This window comes from Toxorhynchites rutilus, chromosome 3, assembly GCF_029784135.1.
Source record: "Toxorhynchites rutilus septentrionalis strain SRP chromosome 3, ASM2978413v1, whole genome shotgun sequence".
Classification (NCBI taxonomy): Eukaryota; Metazoa; Arthropoda; class Insecta; order Diptera; family Culicidae; genus Toxorhynchites; species Toxorhynchites rutilus.
The window spans coordinates 303,908,103-303,926,571 of NC_073746.1; the positions used below are offsets into that span (position 1 = coordinate 303,908,103).

Sequence of the window (18,469 nt, forward strand, 5' to 3'; positions counted from 1 at the left end):
CTAGCACTGCAATAATTGCATCAAACTGACGCCGTTGCATTAAGGTTCTGAGCTACACAATTGTGTGGGAATCATCAAGCTAGACTATCGTCAGCTCACCAAGAAAATAAATGTTCTGGAATTTTGTCTGTGATTTGGTTTCGCATGACGGTAGCAAAACTCTATCCACAAAGGATACCAGCTAAGCTGATCCAGACCGGAAATATTAACAAAAAGGGCTTCTGTTGAGAAGAGCGTAAAACGGAGATAAGTGTGTGCATATTCAATTGCTTCGAACCATCGATATATGGATATTTTTGTGTGTGTACGTGCGTGCGTTTTGGCGTATCGCGCTGTTGCGGGTGAACATGTCGATCCGAACGTGACGACAAGGAGGGGAGATAGCGGGAGGGAAATATTGGCGCTAGGGTATTAGTAATGAATATCTGCTGTGGCAAATATTCAGCCTTTTTCCAAGCAGTTGACATTGTTTGTTTTCCGTCATCATAAAAGCTTCGTTGATGCCTTTGACATTGTATCAATGCATTAAACTGACGCTATGGTAAAGCAGGTGTTAAGGTTGTACACCAAAAAATTATTTATATTTTATTATTTATATTATTATTATTTATATTATTTAAATATTGAATACCAAGTTATTCAATAAGTTATAAGTTTATTTGGGTTCACGTGCCAGTTGCAAAGCTCCCTTCAACTAGGATTGCATTTGCGCTAATCTTGATCATGATGAAGCAGTGCTACTCTTTTCGAGGTTGTTGAGATTAACAGGAAGGTAAATGTCGTTCTGGAATTATGTATGTGATTTGGTTTCGCTTACCAATAGCAAAACGTTCTCCACTAAGGATGACAGCTGCGCTTATCTCGAGCAAGTATTGTTCTGCGAGGACAAGAATGAATCATCAAACAATAATCGTCAAATGATTCTACAAGAAAAAAAAGACGGGTGGGTAATGTCGGGGACATAACCGGAGTGACGTAGGACTATACAAAGGGGACAGCTTTTGCTAAATATATATTTTGAATATATTGTTTTATATTCTTCTCCTACGTGAATACCTACCTATCTACCTGAAAAATGGATTAGTTTACTGTTTACTCTTTATGAACATGTTGGCGGTTCTGAAAAGAACCTTTTGTGTTGTGTTTTTGCTTTTTTTTTACAAACTTTCTCAATTTGTTCTCACTATCTCATAGTTGATTCTTGATTTTTTTCTGAAGGCTTTGTACTTATTAAATGTTCAACGCCGGGCATCTGTTGGCGTATGCACATATCGTACAATCAAAATGATGGCTGTGATAGGGAATACATAGGTGGTCATCAGCTCATTCACTATCATATATTTCATTATTGAGCACATTACCGTACCTTAAACTGTGGTTTCGGAGACGAATGAATTGTAAGATTTGTAGTCTCCGCAAACAAAGTAAATAGAAATACATACATAGCTCATCATGTTGCTCCTTAGTTATGTTTCTATACAATGCAGATGTAACGTTAGTCAATTTTCAACATCAGTTATGAACCAAAGAAAGCAGTTCTTGCTACCGAGAAAATTCGTTAATGCCATCCTGCATACAATGTGTTGTAATTTGAAGCCACTTTTAATTCGGAAACCATGCATGGGTTTGTGAAAACTGAATGATCAATCGGTTTATATTATATGTCATATTATGTCACTTTAGAATGCATTGGTATTGTGAAAACTTTTAATAAGTCTTCTTTGAAAGGTTTAATGGCCCTGAAAAGCGCCGTGTTTTACGGTGGCTGGTTTTGCCACCAAAGCAGTCTGTATAAACAAACTTTTTCCTTCTTCTACCTGCTGCCGTTTTGCGATTGCGTTTGCCACTCGCTGAAACTAGTTGTTGCCACCGAACCGAATGTGCTCTGCTCTGTAGGCGGGTTTTCTTGTTGTCGTGAGCAGCTTTGCAAGCCAACTCGAGCACTCCGGCGGCCGAATTTCTATAACCGCTATTAGGTATATTGTGATGTGAAACGATGCAACACTACAACCACACTGATTTACGGTTTGAAAAAGAATGATATATTTTTCAGCGGATCCGCGCGTTTTCTACTTTAGCGGTACACACTCACAGGATAGAGACAAATCGGCAGACTCAGCCAAAGGGGCGAGTCCAACGAGACGAACGAATGAGCGTTAAAAGGCAGCGATGGCCAAAAAATACATTCATTACGATTTGTTCGCTCGTTGGATTCACATGCAGGCTAAAAAGGGTCCTTTTCAGGATCACAAAATTATCTTTAATCTAAAGAGTTTATTGTTCTGTTATCACTCGATATCCCCATCTTGTTCGGCTAAACCTTCCTGCTTAGCGATTGCGTTTACCACTCGCCACAGATTTCATAGTTGGAAAATTTCTTCCCATCCAGCTTGTGACATGTTGTACAGTAAATTACATTTAATGCGACGTGCCGAAGCACCGCTCAGTGTCGCATTGGAGGCGATTTTAACCTGTAATTGAACATTTGCAATGACAGTGGTACAGTGTCGACTTTCAATGTGGGGTCATAATTTGGACCCCGAACTCTATGTTTACAAAAAGTCCAACTAAATATGTCGCATTACATGACCGTCCAATTAGCTAAATGTCGAACCAAATGTAAATTACTGTACTTTCAATCTGGAAACAATTTAAGAATTGGTGAAAATTAAATAATCGGGAAAGTCCCCAACCATCAATAAGCTCAGAACAACTGCCAAATTCTCATACTCATCATATCCTGGAAAACAGGATTACGAAAAAATCAATTTGTGTTTTATTATTATTTTGGATATTGTTTTAGAAAGCATTAAACTGTATTTCGTAAACTCTTTTTTGAAAGGCCCTGATAAGCGCCGTGTTTTATGGAATGGTTCCAATTTAGAAAACTTAGTACTCGTGGTTTTGAAAAAAAACCATTTCGAACGCCCACGATGCCGCCTTGTTCTGGATTTGCCACCAAAGCAGTTTATATAAAGAACAAACTTTTTTCTTCTGCTACCTGCTGCCGTTTTGCGATTGCGTTTGCGTCTGCCTGTTGTTGTCTTGATGTCCACCGAACCAAAGCGTGAGCAGTTTTGCCAGCCAACTCGATCACTTCGGCAGCCGAAACTCTATAACGGCGGCTAGATGGACTGGTGCACTGGTATTAACGCGCTCGGCCTAGCTACCCTTGCGGAGCAATTGGCGAATACACCTACGGAAAACTGCAGTCCAACACGGTTCGAGCGGGAGTTTGCCTTTCCCTTCACTTTTCCTCCATTGCCATGTCCAGACATGGCTGCTTGTGTTAGTTTGTTGATGTAATGCGAAACGATGTGGTGTACGGTTTGGATGAGAATGATCGTCTGGCTCGCTCGAGAATTACGCATGTGTGAGACTGCGACCAATGTTTCGTAATTTTTTTTCTTTTTCCTTTCCAATCGTGCTTCATTGGATTTCGCTGCTGCTGTGGTTGCCCGTTTTGGTCGGTACGATTTGAGGAGCACAAAATGGACCAATCAAAAATGGGCACATAGTGAATTTGGACAATGCTTGATATTTCACAATTATTCAATTGTTTATCTCAAGAAAAATTAAATGTTATTCGTTATGATAGATGCGTAGATATATTTCCTATCAATTGATGCAAACACCTTTCCGATCTATTGAGAAATGCTCGAGTTATAAGCGTTCCAAATCTTGCATTTTTTTCTACTTGTTCGGTTCTTAGATTTTCATTTCACCCCCTATATCTTCCGGTTAGACGTAGTCCTACGTCAAAATATTTCAGGACGACCACTGGTAGAATGGTTATTTCTAAAATTTCGTAGCATGAAAAAATAATACTCGCAGTTATAAACAAGCGACTTGAATTAAACTACAGCGTAGTTCTACGTCAACAATGCGGTCGTGTCTTAGACACAACCTCCTATAATTTTTTTGCTTGGAGGCAAAGTGGTCATTCACACATATCATTCTAAATGGGAAAGATTTATGCGTTTTTTCGTTCAAATTTGTTCAAATCATATTTGATATACAATAAAACATGTTTTTGTGCGGTTTGTTTTGTGCGATTTTCTGTTCTTGTGCGGTGTATGAAAAGAAGCATATTTGACGAAGTTATCGTCCATTTAGTTTTTATTGATGGTTTATATGCATTTCAGTACGAAAAAACAAAATTTGCGTCTCAATTATCCACTTCTGAAATCATCCCCTCCTCCCATCAAATGTTCTTTTCTAAGTTTTGCATGACATGATTTCTAACAGCAACACGCATCTAAAGTAAAGTGACCAGATGGTCAGAGGTCTAACGCGGGACACAAAAACAAAACGTTATGTATATATGATATGTGAACATAAACCATAGTTTAGCGAGTCTAAACTGATCTGTGTTATTTCTTTCCAAGTATCAGCACTCGATTGTGATTTTTCGGTGGTTAAGATTCTGCTTACGCCTGAAAATCACTCGCTCAATCAGAGCATTTACGCCTGGCAAGTACGATTCAAATTCTGCAATTTTCTTCAAATTACCGAATGGAATGCTCTAAAATTCCAATTCATTTTTAATCAATTTTAGGCTGTTGATTCGCAGCAGCAGCACTGTCAAGCAACTTGTTTTTTTTCATACTGCAAGCTCCACCCCACAGCGAAGGATTTGGACATCCTGAGACAATTTGTGTGTTTGGCATTTTTATGCGGAAGCGTCAGTCGAGACCTGTCGTATCTCAGCAGCAGGTAATCTCACAGAAGGAGTAGCTTGAGGTGCTGGTGGGAAACTTCTTTCCGGCGAAAGAAGTGAAAAACTTTTTTTTCACTGGTGAAAAACTTCTTTTCGTGCTCATAACGAAAGACGAGACGTACTTGATGCTAGAATTCAACGAATGGAGAGGACCGGGTACTTCACGTTCCCCAGGTAAGCGATGACGTCGAATATATCATCCACATCAAGTTCTCGAAGAAGGTCCTTCTCTGAAAGACGTGAAGGGAATCTTCACTCCCGACATTCTTCCAAAAATAGAAGTAAAAAGTGACGAACCAGCCAAATGAGTTGAAAACCAGTATAATACAGATATAAAAAAAAACGTGAAGGGAATGTCCAAGCCGCTCTTCTTTCGAGTCATATGGTGAACGGGGAGATATAAAGTACGAAGTGCCTACCGAAGTTGCGAAGGTGATGTGGTATTTATGCTGAACCTGGGATCAGTCCATTATGTCAAAAAAACACTGGAGAATGGATCGGCTGGAGATAACAATTGTCGCGAAGACCGTCAACCTTCCGAACATTCCCCAGCTGCGACCTATAGAAAACTTTTGGGCAAATGACCAAAATGGAGAGACAGTCGACCACCAAAGCCACAAAAAGGTAAAACAACACGCCGAGATGAGATGTTCATCGGTCATGGTTGAGGTTCAGGCCAACTTCCGTAAGACCGCCCAGCGCTTCACTTACGATACTTCATCAAACAATCCTGCCTTTTCCTGTCGAGTATACACTAATTCTCCGGACTTATTTAAAACATTAAGCCCTGGCCGAGCTAGGGGACCAAAGATGAACTTCTCGTCTGACTCATGTGGTCCCTGCGGATCAATAGGGAGCTTTTATAAAAATCATTTTCCAATTTTGTTGCTGTCGCTTCCAGTTGACACTCTCTAAACAAAAAGCCCACTGTCGGTGCGATGAAACCAGCTCAACGTATTAATCTTTGGATGCATTAGAAGCGCTCTTGAACAGTATCCCAAATAAAAGTTTTTTTTAGGTAAGCAAATCAACATAATCAAGTTGTAATATTAAAATATATTGATATCGCGGGACATTTTCGTTTCTTTTGCCAAATGCGGGACGTTTCGCGGGACGTAATCTTACGCGGGGCATTTTGTTGAAAGGTGGGACTGTCCCGCGTAACGCGGGACGTCTGGTCAGCTTAATCTAAAGGCACAAAACAGCCACGCGCAACTGAAATGGCAAAGTGTCCCATCGCAAAGCAGGGAAACAAAAGGAAATCGAACGGTGAATGGCGTGGATTTGAGTTATTTTCTTGGGGGAAACTTTTTTTATGCGGTCCCTATCTACCGCACAAAAAAAGTTTTTTTTTCAAAATGTGTACCGAACTCGATTTTTTAAAGCTGCTGGTGAAGTTTCGCACGATTTTTTTTGTGCGGTCCCTATCCCCCGCACAAAAAAAGGTTTGCCTGTAGTAGGTACATGTATGAAATAAGCTTGGCCTATTCACCTAGAGTCTCAATTCAAATTTTCTGTTGCTTACAAAAACGCAGTAAGAAACACATAACGTTCCGCATAATGAGGCTTGGTTTAGTTGGAGTGGCATATTTATATGGGGTCAAAGCCACAAAAGGATCTTCTTCAAGAGCAGAATGTGATGGAGTATATCAGCTTTAGTAAACAGAACATTGTAAGTTGTTTTTCACCTATGACCACTTTACCCCCAAAACATCAAAATAATTTCTATGCTAATTAATCGCTGAGATTGAACAAAATATCTGTTCACCTCTCCTAGAATATGTGAACAGCCGTCCAAGCTGATGATTTGTGTTTGTTGGGGTCAAATTAATCAATGGGGGCAAATTGGTCACTTACTTGTTTGGTAGTATAACTATTGACTATAGATGCCGTATTGATAGTCACCTTATGTTTGAAGGATTTAATTACTTTTGAGTCACTCTGTACTGCAATAGTGTTGTCGCATGTCAAAATATGAATAAAAACAGAAACTGCTCTCTCAATAGCCATTCGGCCGTAGTTCAGTGCGCATGGTATCTAATGAATTTTAAGTGAAATTTAGTTTATTCAATCTGATATAATGGACAAATCATCTCTCTAACTGTTCACATATTCTCGGAGAAGTAAACATACATTTTGTTTAATCTCCGCGATTAATTAGCATAGACATTACTTTGATGTTTGGGGGTAAAGTGGTCATAGGTGAAAAACAACTTACAATGTTCTGTTCACTAAAGCTGATATACACATATTCATCACATTCTGCTCTTGAAGAAGATCCTTTTGTGGCTTTGACCCCTTATAAAAATGTCTCTCCAACTAAACCAAGCCTCATTATGCGGAACGTTATGCGTTTCGTACTACGTTTTTGTATGCATGAGAAAATTTAAATTGAGACTCTAGGTGAATAGGCCAAGCTTATTTAATGCATGTACCTTCTATATCAAATATGGTTTGAACAAATATGGACGGAAAAATAATGATTATAGAGATAAGAAAAAGAAGTCACTATCTCGACGTGGAATTTAGATGCTTCTATATTCAAAAGCTTAAACCTTTATAAATAACAATGATTAACTATGAATTTTGTGTGCCATTTTGTTAATGAAACCAACATCCAAACAAAACTTGGTTTTTATGTTTTTTTTTTGTAGTAGTGCTCTGATTTCCGGAATGAGCCTGGATAAGTTGAAGACGCTAGGATAAATCACAATGAAAAAGCGCTACAACTGCATGACATGGCGCATGCATTATCTACCGTTAAATCTCCACTGAAAAAAGCAATTATAAATTGTACATCTATCAGCAAATACTTTATTTTTAACATGTAATATCTGAACCCTAGTGATACAATCAGTTTTGGCCGGGGGTGATCCAGGAAAAATAGCTTGACTGTTTGTGTTGGAGGTAAAATATTACGAATCAAATTTAGTTTGGTATCGGATTAGCATTTGTGTGCGCATTTTACAACTATTAATCATTTATTAGTCTGATATTTCAAAATTTGTTGTCTTTGCATACTGAGCTCTTATAGTTGCATTTTTTTTCTAAAAAAGTAAATTTGACTTTTTGGAAAAATTGCGAAATTGAATGTTCAAATGTATACCAAAAAATAATCGATTTTTCCTATTTTTTTTAAATAACCACGGATTTAATGAAGTGTGGAATTCAAAAGCAGTACATGTGCTAATAAATTTAACGTTTTCTACAGGCACAGAATAGATTCAAATAAAATCAATGAATCAATGGAAAACTTGTTTCCCTCTGAACACGTACTTCGTCAAATGGAACCCTACAAATCCCATTTATCGTTGTCTGTCGAGGGGATCGGTTCGAGCCACACCCGAGCCAACGGCTGCTGAGAGAGAGCGCAAGCAATGAGAGGCGGAATACGCGCTTTGACAGATGTCTCTCCCGTGTTTTGTTTTTGTTTTGAATCGAAGCTGTTTTCGCACGATTAGTCGTCTGTGCAAAAGTTGCGTTGTTTCGGTGCTGAAATTTATCCGGTTGTGTACCATTTTTTGTGTTGTTGTTTCAAGCGACTCTAGTGAACGCGATGGCCACCAGCAATGGTATGGACAGTACGGACAGTTTCGGTTTCAACGGGCTGAAAATGTTCGAAGTGGCACGGGAATGCTTGCCGGATGATCGCAAGAGGACGCAAAATTTGCTCGAATCGAAGGACGATATGTTGTTTGTGTGGAACGCGAAAAATTGCTGCGTGCTGTCGCTGAACTGGATGACGGCCAATGCGAAGAAGGACGAACGTCAGAAGTACCAGGTGGGTGGAAAGTTTTTGGGATTTTACGAGCCGGCAGGATTCTTCCGGATCGGATCGGTTCTGTTTCGTGTTGTTACTTGTTTATATGGAATTCCGCTCGGGAGAGGGAGCGAGAGCGTGAGAGATCAATGTTGATAGTCATACAGTAGAGGGTACAATGTTTGGGCTACATTTTCCGTTGAATCGGTGTGGATGGAGATGCCACAGATTCCAGATGTGAATACTGGGTGACCTTTTCCTGAGAGCTTATAAAAACTAAACATATACCAAACCTGATGAAAACATAAATAAAAATCACCTGGCACCGGTGGAGTTTTAAACGGCATTCCGTTAACGTTGGTGGCATTGAGCTTTGTGTGCTGTCATTATCGAGCGAAAATGACAATCGATTTTCAGGTGGAAAAAAATTAAAATCATGAATAAGAATTTACTCTCACGTATCGGGTGTGTATTCCTATTCTGAAGTTTCGATTCAATGAAGAAATTCGAAGCGGATGGTATCCATGACACGACCGCGTTGTTGAAGTAGGATTACGAAATTATTTTTTTCAGTTCACCAACACCAACTATCGCTTCAAATATTCTAAAATGCGTCGAAATTTTACAAATAATTCTTTTGTTAAAAATTTTGTCGGCTGAAAATTTATTTTTGACAGCTGCTATGCTTGCACGTGTTTTAACTAGTCTTCGATTTTTGCCTATTCCTAAAAATGCATCGAAGGATTTGTGGCGGTCTTTGACAATCAATAATCTGTACTACATGTATTCAACTATCGAAACGACGGTATGAAAACCAATGCGGTGCATCTGTTTCCTTTTATAACCTTAAATTTGTAAATAAGAATTGAAAAATAAAAAAGTCACAGGAGGGTTGTGTCCGAGACACGACCGCATAGTTGACGTAGGATTCCGTTAGGATATCTGTTGCATGCTGATTTAGGATATGTTTGAAGAATTACATCGTTGAAATTTCTTATAATGATTTGGTGGCCCTGGAAAGGGCCGTTTTGTTATGTTGATGGGTGTTGTTTGTTCACTCCACCAGTTACTCCAACCGAGTAATGATGACAGAAGGACGGTGATTAGTCGTTGGATGGTGCGTATCAAGATAGAAGATGCCGAAGTAGAATGAGATATGATAGAAGCCCCCTCTGTGGCCCTGGACGAGATGGCTCCTGTGTTATGTATGGATGATATAAAGAAATCAAAACCCAATGTAATATAAGATAATTATCACTATCGAACACAATTATCAATTTTTCTCACCAGAAAAAAAAACATTTACTTTATTATAGAGAAAATATGTTTGAAATGGAAAAGGTCATTTTCACTTATAATTTTTAGTTTCTGAGTATTTATTCAACCTATTTCCATTTTCGTTTCAAACCCAAAGGAACACGATGCTTTATGCCTCAATGCGAATTTCAATTGAACTAACAGCACCTAATACGATATGTAGAGCATATGGGAAATTACTTTTTCGAATATTCCTTCATTTTTCCAATTTTGAAAATTTGGGTGAAAATGAACACAACAAAACAGACAGCTTAAACCGAATGATTCATACTCGAGCGGGAACACACACTGGTTTTTATTTATGAAATTGAAATAAATCGTTTATTGTTTATGAAATTGAAATAAATCGTTTCATATTTCAAGTCATTTTAACACAACCGCTACCATATACCATTTTATACCTACACTTGTTCTAAATGTTTCACAATACATGATCGATCATTGATATGAATTTTTACGAAGCAATAAACATTTAAGTTCCAATTTTTTTTCTAGAATAATTGGTATCCCTCACCTTGCAATATAAAAATGCCCCCGACTTGCATATATATGCAATCCTCAGGCTTCTTAGCTTTGAAATCTGTGTTAGGAAAAACATTTCGGTGGGAACAGAAGCTCCCCCTATTTTCCATTGTTTGCAATGCCGATTTCCCCTGGCCACCTTGGTTTCGAAATCCCAATCTCCCAATCTCTCCCCATCTCGTTTCTATTCTGCCGCCGGACTGGACGGAGCCGGTGAAAAACGATGTATCGATGATAATTCGATACAGATTGCGTTCAAATGCTGTCATTGGTTATGGATTCGATAGCGGAGAATACTTTTCACCATATCAAAGAATCCGCATATTATCGACATGTCACGAACGCCGCAATCAATTCCAATTGTCAAGGGGGGGATATTTTTTGCGCAGGATATTTCCAAGGAGGAATCGATTCCTCCTCTGAGCATTAATAATATTATCCGGCTAAACGAAGTGGTATGACAATAATTTTATTCGAAAGATAAATTTGTTCCAATAGCTTAAATATTTCTTTGAAAACAGGTAATTTAAATCACACTAATCTTTCAGGGAAGAATGACCTTCGGGCTAAAGTCCCTTAAAACTAGGGGTGGATTATATCTGTGATACAACCGCAAGGTTGACGTAGGACTATCGTTGGCTGCGTAATCATTTGTTTGTAGTTGCATCTGAATCAATTTTCAATGAGTGAATATTTCGAATGATTTTTGGACAAAGTGTAAGCATATATAGAGGCGAATGAACTGCAAAGTTTAAAGCCTCTTAAAAACAAAGAAGAAGAAGAAGTGCAAGCATAGAGTTTCTTTTGTGCATGATAACATGCATTCTGATGTAAAAAAAATTATAGGAGGTTGTGTCCAAGATACGACCGCATTGTTCACGTAGAACTACGCTGTTATTTTATATAAGTCGCTTATTTATACCTTCGGATATTATTCTGTAATGCTGCGAAATTTTAGAAACAACTGCTTAGTAGAATAATCTCTGAAGTAGTTTTTTCATTGTAGAATCAGTTGACGATAATTGCCCCATTCTTGCCCTCGCAAAACAATACACTAGCTTATCGTATGTCGCAATTTATTTCATGTCAATGCATTGAAAATTTACCTCGAACGCTATTTCGGTGGCGTTTTTCGCAATTGACATAGACTCGGCTACAGTCGATTATATACATGTTGCACCAGCACCATTATTCCACATCTCATAACTACATCAATATATCTTTGGCACCGCATGGAAACAACAACAATGACAACAGTTGCAAGTATCAAATATCATGCTACATGTTATTTAGTATTGCCTCAAAGTAATCGCACCTCCAGGCATCGTTCGTAGAACGTAAACCAAGCGCCAAACAAGCGTTCGCCATAGCATGCATACAAAGCCATACGTTGGTGGCTTGAAACTATTAGGAATATGAACACTTCTCATCATTTTTCTTTATTCTCAAAAGAAACGCTTCTGTTAATATTACTGGCCTCGAAAAAAGTTGCATTACTTTCTCATGCTCGATAGAAGCGCAGCCGTCACCCTTAGTGGAGGAAGTTTTGCTACTGGCAAGCGAAACCTAATCACATACAAAATTCCAGAACGACATTTACTTTCCTGGTGACTAAACAAGCGAATTAAACTCTTTTTGTGAATAACAACCTCGAAAACAGTAGCAATGCATCATTGTGATCAATATTAGCGCAAATGCTATCCTAGTTGAAGGCAGTTTTGCGTCTGGCACGCGAACCTAAATCATTTATAACATTCCAGTAAGACATTCAAGATGCTTGGTATTCCCCAAATAATTTTATGGCGCACAACCTTAACGCATGCTTCGCCATAACGTCAGTTTAATGCATTGATGCATTCTCAAAGGCACCAACGAAGCCCTTATGATGACAGAAAACAAACAATGTTAACTGCTTGGAAATAGACTGAATTATGCCACACAGCTAGTACTCTGATGTAACACCCATCGATGCGAATTCGCTGATGAGTTTGTCAAGAGCGACCGCCTTCAACACCAGCGGGGGGAGCTTCATTTTGGTTGCTGCCTTTACATTTTCGACCGACGCGCCGAAATCGCCTACTTCGCTGATGTTCGATGCGGTGTCACACTCGCGAAGGCTCGGTTCAGTGCGAGCGCTTTTCACTGCACCAACATCGCGTGCATCATTATTGCCTTGCATCATATGCGTTCGTTTTTTGCAGGGCTCGAGCCTACCTCCCTCTTCTTGCTCATAACACACCACACGAAGCGTCCTATTTATGACGCGGAAAGAAAAACACACGATACGAATAACGCGAAAAACGAACATAAAAACCAAACGACGATATCCAAGTTGGATTACCACTGGTGGGGTCTAATCTTAGATCGAAGCGCAGCGAAAGCAAAGTGAACAGTCCGATGCCGAATGAAAGTTTGCCTCAGCGAGATCCACTGTTCATACTCTAGGCAAGTATTCCCCTTCATTCTTCTACTCCTTTGTTCACGGAGACTTTAAATCCTACAACTTCCCCTCCGTTGGTCGTCGATAAGGTACTCGTTATTGGCAGCTTTGTTCGGGAAAGCACACAAATGGACAGAACAAATGTATGGGAAAATGGAAACGCTTAAAGTTTTCATGAATTTTAACCATTTACAAACCAGAGGATTCTAATGTATAGCATATTAAACAAATCTTACGGAATTTTCGAATCGTTTAGTATGTAAATCGCCAAAATCCGTTTGCGGCAAAAATAGTTATTAACGTTAACTTTATTCCTTAAAAACGTGACCTGTTTTCTGATTTGGCACCCTTAATGAAAGACGTAGTTCTACGTCAAAAAAATTATAGGAGGCTGTGTTCAAGACACGACCGCATTGTCGACGTGGAACTACGCTGTGGTTTACTTCAAGTCGCTTGTTTATAACTGCGGATATTATTTTATTATGCAACAAAAATTTTGAAATAACCATTCTACCAGTTTGGTCGCCCTGAAATGTTTTTTTTTATTGTAGAATCATTTGACGATAATTGTTTGATGATTCATTCTTGTGCTCGCAGAGCAATACTTGCTCGAGATAAGCGCAGCTGTCATCCTTAGTGGAGAATGTTTTGCTACTGGCAAGCGAAACCAAATCACAAATCACAAAATTCCAGAACGACACCTAGGGGAACCGCGGGTAATATGGACAGGTGGTTGATTTGTATAGCTACATTTTGAATATCTGATTTCTGTTAATGAGAATACGTTCTACATGTTATTCTATAATATTTAAGCCACCCTATGGCAATGAATACTGATCAAAAGTGGAAAAGAGAAACAAAAACCGAAAATCATGAATGATTCAACGTGTGGATGTAATTTTAGCTGCTTCGATATTAAGTAGTTTCAGTGGTTCAATATCAAAATTCAATTCGCTGATAGCTACATTTCGGTTTTTTGAGTGGAATATTTAAATTATTGAAAAATATTGTACCGCGGTATGGTAAAACGGACAGTTGCCAGTGGGAGTGAGATGGATTGTGAAAAGTCTGTTTAATCTGTTCCTTAGGAATGCCCTGGGTCTATAAATGGAAATCAAATCGCCAAATGTGGACTGTTTGGAAGCTGACTGGAACCAAATAGTTGAGGGTATGTCCGTTTATACTGCTTTAAAGCACGATATCGCTTCTAGGTGGATTAATCCGATTTTTTCATCATTCAACGGACATTCTTGATGAGTTCAGACCTTGGTTGAATAAAATTATTCTTCTCGCGATCGATAAACCTCTACGCTTCATATATTACAAACCTGTCCATATTACCCCCACTATATGTCCATTTTACCCGCACCGAAAAAAAAAGTTGCATTTTTCGGTCTGTTTTAATTTCAGTAAAAACATTTAAAAACACTTTTTTGTAAAATATTTGACCAATTAGGTAGAGTGACAGTATATTGAATTGCAAGAAACTGCATCCAAGTTTTGGGAAACATGAGTTTCCTAAGATATAATTGAAGTTCTTCTTAACATGTCCGTTTTACCCTCACCATCCCTATTTTCTTGGTGACTAAATAAGCGGAATAAACTCTATCTGTTAATCTCAACAAACTCGAAAAGTTTGATGATTCCACACACAATTGTGTAGCTCAAAACATTAATGCAATGGCATCGGTTTGATTCAATGATTGCAATGCCAGAGACATCAGCGAGTGAGTAATTTGGTCGCGTCCACAGCTCAATCCGAAACGAAGACATGTGATGGCGCAAAACTAGGATGAACAAGCGATGTTTCATTGTTTACTAAAAGTTTGCCTTTCCTTCCTTTCATTGTTTAATTAGAGAGACTTCAAATTTCTTCAGTTCATTCGTCTCTAGCCTTCAAAAAGGCCATTGGAAAACTCTACTCTTTCTTCATATTACTCCTCCACCCCCATTGCCTTGAAGAAACCATTCGATCCCCCGCCGTCCAGCCGTCCTCACGAAGAATGAAGTTTGCCTCAGCGAGATCCACTGTTAATATTCTAGGCAAATATTCCCCTTTGTTCTTCTTCTTCTTTTCCTTTGTTCACGGAGACTTTACATCTTACGATTTCACCTTCGTTGCTCGTCGATAAGTTGCTCGTTATGAACAGCTCTGTTCGGGAACGCACACAAACGGACAGAACAAATGTATGAGGAAATGGTAATGCTTCCAATTTTCATCAATTTATTCCATATACAAACTATGGGATTGTAATGTATAGCATATCAAACAAATCTTAGGGAATTTCCGATTCGTTTGGTATATAAATCGTCAAAATCCGTTCACGGAAAAAATAGTCATTAACGTTAACTTTATTTCTTAAAAACGTGACCTGTTTTCAGATTTGGCACCCTTAATGAAAGAATATGAACGAATACCATTGTTTCTCTCTTTGTATCATCAAATTCTGAGCCAATTCGGTAACAACAAAAGCGCATACCAGAACTAAAATTTACGTATTACTTTTCCGCTTTCCTTGTCAATGGCTACAGTAGATAAATGTTAACTAGCAGTGGCTGATTCCTATTCCGGCTGAAAACCGTTCTCTGACGAAGACGAATATTCGTCGCTATGATGCGAAGGATTTATACCCATCCCGGCATCCATCGGTCCTCCCCCCAAGTAGCGAAGTGTTGCTCGAGAGACACATTCCCGCTTTTGTGCTAGTTTTTTCGTCCCTTCTCCAAAAATATGCGTTTGTTTGCTGTTTATGTGGTCTGAGGGTGGGGTGTTCCCCGTCGAACGTTAGTTTGTGACGAGTGACGTAAGAAAGCAAAAGATATGAGATTAATAAATATAAGGACGGAAAGTAAAAGTTTTCTCTAGGTTTTGTCAGTGTGAAGGGGTAAGCCAAGAAGCTGTGACATTAATGGGTTCTTTTTATCTGGCGGGTTTTGTAATATAAATGGAAGAATGAAAATGTCGAACGATTCAAGGATGACACATTTTCATAATTCACGTTGAAATTTCCGGCAGGGGATCTGTCACATACATGGAAGCCAGAATCAACAGAGACTTCTCATCCAGCTCGCGTGATTATAAATTATTGACGGAAATTTGCCCTCTTATCTCGTATTCCCGTTTTCGTGCATTTGAATAATGCTGTTACGATCGTAAAATTATGAAAGCAGGACAATTTTCCGGCGCGCTAAATTAAGGTGAATTCTGCCGCCATCGGAAGCGGGCGACAAACGCGATAATGTCGATATAGATTGCGTCCAGAAGTTGAGTCACGCGGAGGGAGGCAAAAAAAACTTGGTCACCCCCTCAGGCAAACAAATGTTAATCATTACCCTGGTCGTCCCGGAGATATACGGGTAGCTTGTAGCAAGTGGAAGCGAGGAAAAAAATAAGAGAAGAACCCGTACCCAAAGCAGCAGAAAATGAAAAATCCATTATTTTTCGAATTTTTCAGCCCATCCTCGAGAGCGCGAAAATAAAAAAGTAATAAAATTTCCTTTCTATAATTTAAATCGCCAATTGCGACCGTCCAAAATGGCGACAGAGAAGTTCACCTTTTTTATTCTCTGAATTCGTACGGTGTGTCCTATTGCATATAATTTAAGATTATGGCCATAAAAGCTAATTATGGTGATAAATAACTCATTATTTGTTGATAAATTGCTGCATTCGGAAATTAGGCGGTGTGCGTTCTGCGTTCTGCGTGAGATATTACTTTGATAAATTAGAAGGATAATCTACTGTCGGAAATTTGTTTTCGGGATGGTAAAAATAAAAACCAAATCGATATGTTCACTCGAGGAAACTTTATGTGACGGATAATTCTGATGCCTTAATCCCACCCCAAGGAGGGGGCGGAGAATAATGAAGTACATGCGAAGCGCTGAAAGCGCCACTATAACTGGATGACATATTTATGGGCATGGCACTAAATTAACAACTGGTTCTCCGGCAGTGGCCATAAAAGCACCATCTCCAGAATTCCCAGAAAATGCTCGGATAAAAAAACAACCCCGAGTCAGCTCACAGTTCGGACTGAAGCGAGAGACGAGAAAAAGGGGATATCCTTAATTACGGAAGTATTAAGAAATTTTCAACTGCACTAATAATAGTATCTCAAAAGTATAAATTGTACCCACACTCATCGTAATAATAAAATAATCCTGTCCCCCGCGCGTCCCGACTGTTGTCACCACCGAGCGAAGGACTTCCGATTTTTCAGTGCTGCGAAAAGGCTAGCCTCGCGTTGCATCGTTCCTCTGCTCGATACGCTCTCACTCGCTCGCTTTCGGTACATTTGTACTTCTTGATCCGCCCGACTGCAGTCCGCAAGGAAGCGCTGCAGGATGGTGGAACTTTTGCCATTTTGTTACCCGCCCCCTTCTTGGTGCCTGTGACACTTCCTACCACCCACCCACACACCTCCTTGAGAGTTCTTTTTTCGTGATAATTCAAACTTTATCACTCCACGCTCTTTATTGCGAAAGCATCGAAAAGACAACCTTCGAGGCTGTGTGTGTATGTGTGCAATTGCGCTCCTGTCCCGATGGTATTCTTCTTCCGCATTGCAAGGTTGGCATAATGAATTATCAGGCGTCCGGATCTTCCGGCGATTCGGGCAGTCTCGAAAGACTCGTTCAATTTTATTATCATTAGGTACCGATTGCCCTTTTCGTTTGAATCAATTCGATTACGATAACAACTGCCAATAGAGTGTCACAATCCTTTGACGCACCCTTCTGTTTTTTTCTGGTTTGGGAAAACGATCCCAAAACACGTCTTCATGGCATGGCAAATCGCCTGTTATCCCCTTGTTAACTCCTTCCGCTCCGTTCTTATCAATAAAAAGAAGAAATACGATCTTTGAAATCGCTACATGTTTCACCCTTTTGTGGGAGACAAAAAAAAAGTGATTGTTCCCTATGGTGCGAAATAACTTGGAACAGACTATTATCGTTAAACACCCGAAAAAATGTGTAGTTATTTATAAACGTGACATTGAAGGAAAAGTAACATTGAGAATTTTATGTGAAATGCAGTGACAAAAGATAATGAAGAACAGCCAGTTGAGCGGTTGCGAAATCCGCATTCAATTTATGGGGGCTATTTTTGATGTTCATTCTGTCAGAAAGTTCTGGGAATCGGTCAGTAAAACACAAAGTATTCATTATTAATTTATATTAAGTGTATCGCCTTCGACCCTCCCGAAAACATTCCTTCATGCCAACAAATAATCCAAGCACCAACATATTCTTCAAAAGTATTCTATGGAATTTGCTTCAGCTCTCGCAGATTTCGCCTAAAAATCAAAGTGTATATTAGGATTGGGCGATCTTGGATCGATATTTAGAAGATCGATCTTTTCCTCTCTGTTTTCCGATTTTTTTGGATCGATTCTTTGTACTCGAAAAAAAATCGCGAAAACCGATCTTTTCATTTCGATCCGATCGGTTTTTTTGATCGCGGAAGAAAAATTCAGTGAACATTGATTTTGATTTCACCAAAAACCACTTGACAATTTTCATAAATATTTGATCACTATTCTAGGTTGTCAAATTAGTGGTCGTTAATTTAGAAGAAGCAGTTTTGTAAGTTTGGTCATTGCAAATCAAGTGGTCACAAGTAGGGGAACTGCGGGTAATATGAACAGGCGGTTGATTTGTATAGTTACATTTTGAATTTCAGAATTGGAGAAGGGAAACAAAAATA

General features: G+C 39.1%; 1 protein-coding gene across 1 annotated transcript in view; it reads left to right on the top strand.

Moving 5' to 3' along the window:
* Positions 1-8,159: 8,159 nt before the first annotated feature.
* Positions 8,160-18,469, top strand: part of LOC129778341 (nuclear pore complex protein Nup88) — a 191,234-nt gene continuing 180,924 nt past the window's right edge. Inside the window, exon 1 of the mRNA XM_055785207.1 lies at positions 8,160-8,501. Within this exon, the coding sequence (XP_055641182.1) occupies positions 8,277-8,501 (225 nt within the window). The 5' untranslated portion in view covers positions 8,160-8,276. The remainder of the gene's footprint in view (positions 8,502-18,469) is intronic.